The sequence below is a fragment of the Rosa chinensis genome, chromosome 4, assembly GCF_002994745.2.
Source record: "Rosa chinensis cultivar Old Blush chromosome 4, RchiOBHm-V2, whole genome shotgun sequence".
Lineage (NCBI taxonomy): Eukaryota > Viridiplantae > Streptophyta > Magnoliopsida > Rosales > Rosaceae > Rosa > Rosa chinensis.
This window is the reverse complement of record NC_037091.1, coordinates 59,572,987-59,584,194: the sequence shown is the minus strand read 5'-3', so window position 1 is coordinate 59,584,194 and position 11,208 is coordinate 59,572,987. Positions and strand designations below refer to the sequence as shown.

At 38.9% G+C, this 11,208-nt stretch overlaps 1 protein-coding gene across 1 annotated transcript; it reads right to left on the bottom strand.

Moving 5' to 3' along the window:
- Window positions 1-5,511: 5,511 nt before the first annotated feature.
- On the bottom strand, window positions 5,512-9,362 carry LOC112198146 (ABC transporter G family member 21). The gene is made up of 5 exons (XM_024339210.2): window positions 8,930-9,362; window positions 7,994-8,795; window positions 6,923-7,123; window positions 6,638-6,819; window positions 5,512-6,539 (listed from the first exon to the last, which is right to left on the bottom strand). The coding sequence occupies exons 1-5, from the start codon at window positions 9,170-9,172 to the stop codon at window positions 5,889-5,891; spliced, it is 2,079 nt and encodes a 692-aa protein (XP_024194978.1). The 5' UTR covers window positions 9,173-9,362; the 3' UTR covers window positions 5,512-5,888.
- Window positions 9,363-11,208: the final 1,846 nt, after the last annotated feature.

Genomic DNA, 11,208 nt, shown 5'->3' with positions numbered 1-11,208 from the left:
TCCAAGCAACATACTCACTAGACACAGTTCGAGTACCATCAGCAGCAGTGATATATTGGGGTGGACCAGGTGTGGAGCCATCAACAAAGCCAAAGAGATTTTGGCCTCTCAAAAACTATTCAACTCATTCAAGTCTAAAAAGCCATGTAGGATCATTTGACTCATCTAACAGAATGTTAGGAAGGTACACAGTGGTTTGAGTAATAGCCATAAGGAAACAATGTGAGATTTCAGCTAGCAAAGCACATAAACAAAACGAAATTCCCAAAAAACTAGGGTTTCAAGCTCAAATAAACAACAAGAACCAGATCTGAGAAAAAGTGATGAATCGACTGAAAGAAAAACTAGAATCACAGCTTTGATTATGAGGAGTAACGTCTAAATTTCAAAAACTTAGGGTTTCAACTCAGAATAAGCAAGACGAACAAGATCTGAACCACAGTGATGATATAAACCAAAGGACTAACCAAAACCACAGCTTCGAATATGAAGAGCAGCCTCTAAATCAACAATCGAAGTCAGAGACGAAAACGAAACAAGGAGAAAGAACAAACTTAGTTGAAATTGAAGATCCAAAGGCACCGGAGACTATAGCAACACCAAAACTATGATCGAAAAAGTGACTAGGATCCACAGCGACCGGCCCTGGCTCTTGATACCATGAAAGCTTCGAGAAAGCTTGAGAGAAAACCATAGAGAACCAGAAAATAGAAACTGAACTTGTATATAATGAAACAGTTGGTTACAAAGAGAATAGGGTTATTGGTATTTATAGTAAAGAGCTTACTAGCCTAATTATCACTCTAACTAACATCTCTACCTAATTAACCCATGAGACCAGCAGCCAAGCAACACGTGTCAAAATAACACACGTCATACAATAATAGAGGAAGGAAGGTAAATAGTAATGGATATATGTGGCATATATGTTATCAAGACTCACCATTAGCATTTATAACACTAGACATAGGCGGGGGTGACAAATTGGAAAAACGGAATTTGTCGTAAGTCATATGATCTGAGGCACCTGAATCAATTATCCAAGTGTCTCCACTAATAAAGTCATAAATTTGTAAAGCAACACCAACCTTACCTCGATTTCTGTGAAAACCAATGTAGAGATCTTACCATCAGATTTCGAATTATTAAAGCAACCAAGTGGGTAGCCAACTAATTTGTAACATGTTGCTTTGGTGTGTTCAAATTTCTTGCAGTAGATGCAGAACAATTGAGAGAATGCCATAACAAAAAAAAACTTGATTATGTAGCGGAATTGAGACAGAAGGTGTGTCAACTGATGTAGAGATATTGATCGACCAGTCAGGAAGCCGCAGGAAACCTTCCGAAAGACAGAAAAATAATCCTAACCTCCAGATTAGAGGAACGAACAGAGATCTAACCTCAGAGTGTGAGGAAAGAACAATGAAGAAAAAATAAAGAAACAAAGTCCTTTCAGATCTTTGATCTGATACCAAGTTAAATTATGAAATGGAAATGAAGAAATATTTGTGAGTGGTGAATTTTCTGATATTCATTCAATGGTGTATATGGGGTTTATATTACAAGCCCTACACTATTACATGTTGTATAACACAAGACATCTTGGTCTCCAAGTCATCTTGTTCTCCAAGTTTGCTTCTCCTCCAAGTACAAGTTTACTCTTCTTCTTCAAGTAAACTTCTTCTACAAGCTATGACTCATAAGTCAACAGAAAGGAATTCGAGTACTTGATATACAACGAGGTCAGGTAATTTGGGCTTTCTAATGATAGCAGCAATGTCGTCTTGCTTTTGATCTTTCTATGTTGTGACATGCTTCACATTTATGTCTGCGTCATTGTTGCTGTATCTTCTTTCCATAGCCATAACAGCTAGCCTAAATTATCAGCGAGAAATGGCTCCAGATGCGAGGGGTGATTTTATACAACATGAAATCTCATAAGCACGAGTAATCCTAAATTAAGAAGGAAAATAACTATCAAATATCCTAGCCTAATTAGTGACATGTAAGAACCTATTGTTAGAACCGACAAATTATGACTGAAACTCCCTAAACATAAATTTCTCCAGGATGATTGCAGAATTTGGAAGGTAAAAATGAACGACGTGAAGAGAAATGGAATTGCTTGATTGAAGTAGATTACTTTAGGATGCTATTTATACAACAAGTCAACAACTGATAAAGACCTAGCTACTACTAGACAATGGATCACATGTGCTTTCTAAAGGAGTGGTCTGGTGTGATATTGAAGTGTGTGGTTTGGGTGAAGTCTGGACCTGACATATAGCAACAAAACTGGTTTCTTGTACTATTGAGTTGGTGCACGAGTTGTCTCCTCTTGTGGGGAAGAATTCCAGATGGTTCATTTGGGTAAGGATTGCCTATGTGCATCCTCATTACTGATGCTACTGCCATGGTCACCTTGCTGTGGCATTATAGTGTTATTACACTCCCGCAAGCTGATGAGCGGTATACGCACAATCAGCTTGGAACTGAGATCAAAGACCGATGTTTGGGAAGACTGTTGGTAAAGATACCCGCAAAGTTTGCAGCTGATGAAATGTGGTGAAGCTGCATTGATTTGTTAGCTAGAGGTTCTCTGATGAAGTGATAATCCACATCTACATGCTTCATTCGATTGTGAAAAACAGGGTTTGCAGCCGATGCAATGGCAGAGACATTGTCACAGTAGAACAGGGGGGGCTGATGCGAGAGAAGAAGTATTTTCCCAACTCGAAAAGAAACTGAATTTGTGTACCAAACTGGAATTGAGGAATCGTGAGAGGGGGGGGTTGCTGATGCGAGAGAAGAAGTATTTTCCCAATTCGAAAAGAAATTGAATTTGTGTACCAAACTGGAATTGAAGAATCGTAAGATTAGAGAAAGAGAGAGGAAAGGTAATAGTCCATGATAAACATGTGGATTTGGTTCGGCAAAGGAAGAGAGAGAGAGAGAGAGAGTTGGGCGAGCCACCGACTTCCAGACCCAAGAAGTAGTGGAGGGGACCTAAATCTTTAATGACAAATTTAGAGTTGAGTTGTTGAATGAGAGATGAATTTTGAGAGAAGAGTAAAGAGTGAGTAAGAAAAGTTAAGAGGGTTCATTTAAATGAACCAGAAGAGCTGTGGATCAAAGGGCCGAAAGACAGAGATCTCCTTTAGATAGTGAGAGAGAGATTCTGAACAGAGGATAAGGGGAATGAGAAGAAGATTTTAAAAGAAATATAAGAAAATCTATATGAAATCAAGAGAGAGAAGGATGAGTTGATATGAGGGAGTTGCAAGCACATGCAAAGTGAGGAAAAGACTTGAACAAAGCAAAACAAATGCAAAAACAAAGAAAAGAGACTAAAAACAAAGGAAAAGTAAGAGGAACATGACACAGCCTCTGGACAAGAAAGAAGAGAGTTGGAAAGCATGGGAAGAAGAAATTCTAAACAAAGGAAAAGGGAAGATGTTTTTTATTTTTTTATTTTTTATTTTTTGGTAATGGAAAGGGAAGATGTTGGGAGAAGATAAAGGAGATCGGAATGGCTGCTGATTGATGTTGGAGAGAAGATAGTTGTCTGATGCCGAGAGAAGCAAATTATAGAAAAGGGAGTTTGGCATTTAATATCTCAAAGGATGAGGAGATGAGGAGCAGAAGAAGAAGATTTTAAAGAAGCATAAAAGGAAACCCATCTGAAATTGCTGAACAACGATTGATGAGGAATGAAACATAGAAGAAGAAGATACGAAGTAGAAGAGAGATTGTTGCAGAAGAGCGGTCAGTGAAGAAGAGAGATGCAGCATTGCTGATGCAGAAAAGAAGACTGTTGTGTAATGAAGGGGATGAAAGAGCTTCTAAGCAAGAGTTCTAAATTAATGGAATTTTCTTCTTTTGTAGAGGTAGTTTGTCGGAGCAGAGGGAGTGAGAGAGCAAGTGAACAGAAGAAGTGGGGTTGCTTTTCTCCAAAGAAAAATGGAAGCTTAATCGGAAGGAAGCTATGGAGGAGGGTTGTTGGAATTGGGTGGGGAATTGAAACATGATGCTTCTGCCATGATGGTGCTAGAAGCCTAGAATAACATATCAAGGGAAAAGAGGTAAGCAGAATTGAATCGGAAATTGAACTAGTGAGAAGAAGAATTCAGAAGTGCTGCAATCGATTTTAGACCCGTGGGTGCATGGAGAAAATTACTCCATAAACCCAGGGAAGGTTTTGCAATTCACAGGATCAAGATCAAGAGCTGTTAAGCAGAAGCTCTGATACCAAGAAGAGAAATGGAATTGCTTGATTGAAGTAGATTACAGTAGGATGCTATTTATACAACAAGTCAACAACTGATAAAGACCTAGCTACTACTAGACAATGGATCACATGTGCTTTCTGAAGGAGTGGTCTGGTGTGATATTGAAGTGTGTGGTTTGGGTGAAGTCTGGACCTGACATATAGCAACAAAACTGGTTTCTTGTACTATTGAGTTGGTGCACGAGTTGTCTCCTCTTGTGGGGAAGAATTCCAAATGGTTCATTTGGGTAAGGATTGCCTATGTGCATCCTCATTACTGATGCTACTGCCATGGTCACCTTGCTGTGGCATTATAGTGTTATTACGACGTCGTGTTCTGCTTTGCATCTTCTTGATTGGTCCTATGTAAGAGCTTGAAGATCATTCACCGTGAGTTTGTAGTTAGTCTTATTTGTTGGTTACTTGGTTGCAAGCTTAGAATGAAAGCTATAAAATCTAATGCTAATGTGATACATTCTTACATAAACACAACAAATCAACCTACCATGCTTTAAGGGCTCACAGTAACACATACAGAAGTTTTCATGGATATATAGCAGGTTGTACCTGAGGGCTGAGGTTGAGGAGAAGGCCATTGCAACAAGATCTTATGCGAGTCTCTCCGGTAGTCAGCAATCTATTGTTAGTCAGAGAGGTCACAGAGACCTTATATATATAGTGATCAAAATAATACAGTCCTTTCCATAAAAGGTTACTGTCTTTCATTAAGTCTGTATCTCTATGAATTTATCTCGATATCTAATTGCTTGGTTTCTTTTAAAGGTTAGGGCAGCTTAACGAGGCAGGTTAAATTCCTTTGAAGGTGTCCCTTAAGGATGCAATGGTCCGCTGCTCTTGAAGGCATGTGGCAAGCTTTGGTTCTTTTAATTGTCCTTATCAAGATTTGACCTTCTTCTCTGTTTCTCTTTTGGTTTTAGTTTTTAGCTTTTCAGTTGATGATCATGAATGCAATTACAAGGAATATGAATTCTAAATTATCTCATATTACTTATTCTGTTGTCAAAATCAACTTATCAAGATTTGACCTTCTTCTCTGTTTCTCTTTTGGTTTTAGTTTTTAGCTAGCTTTTCAGTTGATGATCATGAATGCAATTACAAGGAATATGAATTCTAAATTATCTCGATCATATTACTTATTCTGTTGTCAGAATCAACTTGTAGATGTTTATTTCAACTAGTGAAACACGTACTATGAGGTATGAACACAAATCGGACACCAGATGCAAACTAAAGATAGTAGTCAACTGATTAATTTGATACAAAACAAATAACTAACTTGGGGTCTCATTTAAATTGAAGTTCTTCTGTGCACTTTCTAATGGAAGGTGTTCATAATCAGTGAACTGAACTGCAATTTCTTTTACAAACCTACGTACAATTAATTTTAATATGATTATTTTTCATGTGGAGTGCAATTTAGATTTCTCCCGCTAGCTTTCTGCATAAAATCTCCATTCACAATATCTCAGTTGAAAACCAGGATTATTTGATAAAATCGGAGATTGAAAGTCATCATCAGATCTGTAGCTTCAGCAGCGCAAAATGTCAGTTTTGATTCTGTTCTATATATGATCGTCCTCATCGATCAAGAAATAGCTAGTCAGTGAGGTTGCCCCATCCTCAAAGCGACATACGCAAGAACCCTATAACCCACCAGCATTACACCCAAAGCAGCAACATCAGACCACAAACCATCAAGACCCATAAACTTAACAGCAGGATAGTCAAGTACCCTGCAACGCACCCCCAGATCACACTCATAAACTTCATTCACCGAGTATTGAACTCCCAGAAGAAGCTTATAACAGTAATGACTGAAAGAAATATACTTCAACCAAGCTATGAAACCTGGAATGTGCTGAATGTAGTATCCTCCTACTAGTAAAAACACCAACATGGTCACTGAAGCCAGAGTTGTCCCCTGTTTCACATCCATTAGAATTGCACCTAGTGCTAGTCCAAGGCCTTGTGAGACTAGCACATTGTAAAGAACTATGAAGAGGGTTAGTCCATATGTGACTAGTGAAGGCTTGAGACCCCCCATCCAATAAGCAACCGTCACAAACACAGTGGGAAGCACAAGCTCCATTGGCAAATCACCGACGGTTCTGGCAAAGTAATAGGAAGAGAGACGATACATGCCAGAGGAACGTTCCTTTCTTAGCATTGGTCGCTCCATAGGGAAGGCAAATATGGCATTGAACAGTGGGAAGAAGCCCCAGAATATGGAGAAGAAAAAGAGAAGTCCAACCTGTTCAATTCATGAAAGTACTAATTTGACTAATTGATCGGTACATACTTCTAATGAATCATCCATGCTAGTAATTATAGGACTTAAAATTACAATACCTGGTCTTGCAAATGTGAAGTGTCTGAGTGCCACCAACAAAGGCCTGAGAGAATTGCAACCGACATGACTTGGAATATCCTTAAACCCGAGAAAGATTCATGCTTTCTCTCTTTCAAACCCCTCAGAAGCAAAACCTTGAATTGCTCCCACCAGCTGGTAGTCCATTCGTAATCTCGACTACCTACACAGATGTATATAAGCATGCACTGCTTATGATCAGAACACATTGTACAAAATGGCAACATATAAATAAAGCTTAACTGGAATTTCGAAGACTAATTTACCTCTGGATGATGATGTTCTTGAAGAAGAAGAAAGAACAGCTGGGTCTTTTTGACTTTGCTGAATCTCTGCCTTCAATGCAGGGTATAGGTTCTTTTTATATGATGATATCAGAAACTGCTTAGTTGTGTTTTGTTCTTCGTGATGATCTAATCTGCCATTATACTCCAGTTGATCATCTTGTTTAGCATCAGGTGCTATACCTGCTTGTCAAAAACAATCCAAAATACTTAATTAACAAATTCTACTACTAACAAACAAGTAAAATAATTGATTAGCAGGTGGTTCCCTTTGCCCCTTCAATTCTATCTATAATCACAACGCCGTTGGTGTGGTGAAAGTTCAAATCATTTTGGTCCACTCACACCTAGCAGGCTAGCACTCACATAATTATTGTGAAAACGGACTCTTACCTAAATAACGGCAAGTTAAAAAGTAACTTAAAAAACTTATTGGCCGAAAATAAAATATCTCAAAGATTATATAACATGGTGACATGGTCATGGACTCATGGTACTACTTGTGCCTCGTGGGTGGACAGTGAAGTTGACATGTTCAATATTAGCAACATCATATCATTTACTTTTCTAAACTAAGTGATGTTTTCTCAGTGGTCTGACGGTCTGACCTCCACTATCAAAATCCGGCAATTAGCTGATTTCATCAATGTTTTGACATGATATATGCCCTTAATTATTTAGATTATAAGCTTGTATTAATTTAATTAACGGTGTATCCTAATATTTTCAGGAAAAAAATTACTATTTTATTATATACTTAATCACATTTTAGGACTTACTAAGTTTTCGAATGAACTTCTTTTTTTTCATTTCTTTTTTAAATGCACTTTCTCATATAAATAAAAATCGTCAAATGCACTAAGGATTACTAATAATCAAATTCTATAATGGGTCAAAGTGGGACTTATTATATTGTCAAGCACTCATGAATTTTAATAATTAAGTTCCATAATGGGTAAGATGCTCACAATCCTTTAGTTCTAATATAAGAAAAATTAATTAAAGAAAAGAAATGTAAAGGTGATGATGAAAAGAATTGAAGAAATTGCTTACCATTCGCAAGATCAAGCAAGAAATCTGCCGGGTTGATGAAATTGAACCCGACCTCATACCCAACGGACCCGAAATACTCCATGACCCGACCTGCATGCCCGCTGTAAATCGGGCACCCGTCCGACAAAACTACCACCTTATCAAACATCCTATACAACCTGCTGGACGGCTGGTGGATGGTGGTGATCACTGTCCTCCCACCTCTCGCCAGTAGGCGCAGCGTAGCAACTATACGATGCGCCGTGGTAGAGTCGAGCCCCGAGGTAGGCTCGTCCAGCAACAAAAGACTTGGGTTCACCAGCATCTCCTGCCCGATACTGACCCGTTTCCTCTCCCCACCTGAGAGCCCACGCAGCAAAGGCCCGCCAATAACACTGTCACTGCAACGGGTCAACCCGAGCTCCACCATAACCGTCTCGGCCTGCTCTTTTTTCTCTTCCTTGCTCAGCTGCTTTGGAAGCCTCAAAAGGGCGGTATATGTTAGGGTTTCGAGCACAGTCAGATGAGGATATAGAACATCATCTTGTGTCACAAAGCCGGTGTTGTGCTTCATGGAGCTTGAGAAATGCTGGCCATTGTAGGTCACTTTGCCGGAGATTTTTCCCGGCAGGCGGCCGCCGAGTGCCGTCAAGAGAGTGGTCTTGCCGCTGCCGGAGGGCCCCAGCATTGCGAGGAGCTCCCCCGGTCGCACAATCCCACTCACCCCATTCAGTAGATTTCGTGTTTGCTTTGGCTCGTTATATGAAGTGACGCAACTACCCTTTGTCGGCTCCAGCTTAATGCTGTAGGTGACGTCTTCGAACTGCAAACAAAAACATCAGATAACAGATAGGTGCTGCATTACGAAACTTCCAACAAGACATTAGTCCACTATAATCGACTTAATTACATAACATATCCGGTTGTCTAATTCTCAAGAAAATAATTCCTTGTTACCTTAAGTGTCACAGGGCGCAGGGACTCGCGCAAGACGGAAGCTCTATGAGGGGTACTCGGACGTGGTTGTTCCGGCATGTCATCCGGTGCCAGACGCGGGCTTCCGTTAGTAGTTCCAGCAGACGGTTCGGCATGAACCCAGCCCGTCTGATAATTCTCAGACCTGCTTACATTAGAGAGTATGCTAGACTTGTTAGTTGGAGTAGTGTTTGTCATGGTGTTTTCCTGCTCCGGCGGTATCATTGCTTTTCAAAGCTAGGAAATGGAGACAGCCGGTGAAGAGAAGAGTGACGAGAAGAAATAATAGAGAGGATGGGGATGAAGGGAAAGAGATTGCTTAGATCGATCTATCACATGCAATGGAAGTCATGTGATGACTCTTTATAAAGTCGAGGGGGAGGGCACACGAGAAACAGACCACTTCGGATTTTAAGTGGGTCATAATTTATGGGGAAGGGGGCCCTATATATGGGTGGCCTTATAGGTTAAAGACTCTAATGCACTTATTTTAGGGTTGCCGCTAGTTTCTGAAGGTGATGCATGCATATATGTATGTAACTATGTATTATATTCATGAATAATAGTAGTGTGTTCGATCTTTTCCTACTTTAGGGTTAGTTGGGTACGTACGTGTCAACTAGTAAGAAAGGCATTTGTTAGGTTCTAGCTTGTGCCACAGCTTGTACGACTGAGAGCTTTATACTACTATACTGTGCGCCTTGGTTGCTCGCCATTTATGAATGACTACTAATATTCCCGATCCCAGGCCATTCTTATATATTAGCTTTTATTTTCAAACAACAATTTGACAAAGATTTGTTTATCAAATATTCCGTGATAAACCTTTAATTTGGCAAAGGGGGTAATGAAAATGATTAAAGGGTCTTGACCAAAAAAAAAAAAAATGATTAAAGGGTGGTGCATGTACTTTAAAATATTTTACTTTACTTGAAAAGATGGAACAAAATTCAGATCCTGCAAGCTCTAACCAGTAAATTCGTATTCCAGTTTTTCATATAGATGATTTGATAAAATATATAAATGTCACATGTCATCAAGATGCATGGTATTTTGTGTATGCCCTAATTTCCTAGCTACCACACAAATAATGTAAATATATAGTTACACACATTGACTCGTATATTCTATTAGACATTAATTAACTAGGCTAATTGATTTCTGTTTGAGAATTGAAGCACCTGCAGACAGAAAGTAGTGCATCCTTTCACCCTTTCTTAGCTATAGCTAGCTAAGCTTATTCCAAATTTCGAATACAAAACGTACCATGTGCCCTTTTAGGATTTGACAAATATGATCATATCCCAACTATAATTATTTTAATTAGTACATTACATGAGGGCCATTGCCACTGAAGAAGCTATATATGCTCATGGGGTCAGGTTGACAGTACCGGAACACTAATATATATTAGATTAATGAAGCAGCAACAAATTAAGTGAAGCAGATGATGATGAAGAGCATAAATTATATTATACTACATACGGTAGTTCATTGTGATATTATTCGGTCATGTAACGCGTAGTGATTTCAAAATTAATTTTTTTTTTTAATTCTCTAAATGGTCCCTACTACATTTGAATGATATTATTAATTAGAACCACCATATAATAATACTACGTGGTACTCTGGGACCACAAAGTAATTCCTCGTAGCATATGTCTATCATCATCATCCACTTATGTTTCCAAATCAAACACTACAATGACTACATAGACAGAAACTTAATTCAAACTTCAAAGTCCAACCAGAAAGCCCATATTTATTTCTATCTAATTCCGTCGAACGCTTTAGGATTTTTCTCTGTAGGCTGTAGGTAGGGTATAATATCAATCGAGCCCCTTTAATTTGGCAGTGTGCTAGCTTGAGAAAAATCAAAAATTAAAAAGAGGGGGAAGGGGTTATGGTCATGGTGGGTTCTTAGCTTCTGCTTTTTCTAGGTGTCAAATGCTTATTCATAATGAGAGATAGTGGCTGAGATTGTGTCGTCTTTCCTGAAAAAGGAGGGCTTAATTTGGTCCCTCCCAATTGGTGGTGCATGCGTCACCGTCAATCTAAAGGTCGCCAAGCTTTTTCCTAAATTTTGTTGGAATTGGAATCACCAAGCAGTCATTCATTGGTTGGTGGCATTATCTAGCATAACTCTCTCACTAATGACGTGTTATATGCAAAAACAGCAATTTTGGTTGAATTTGGTCAGGAATATGTTGCAAAATGAAAGATTATGAAGATTTTTTTTTTTTTTTTTTTTTACGACAAAA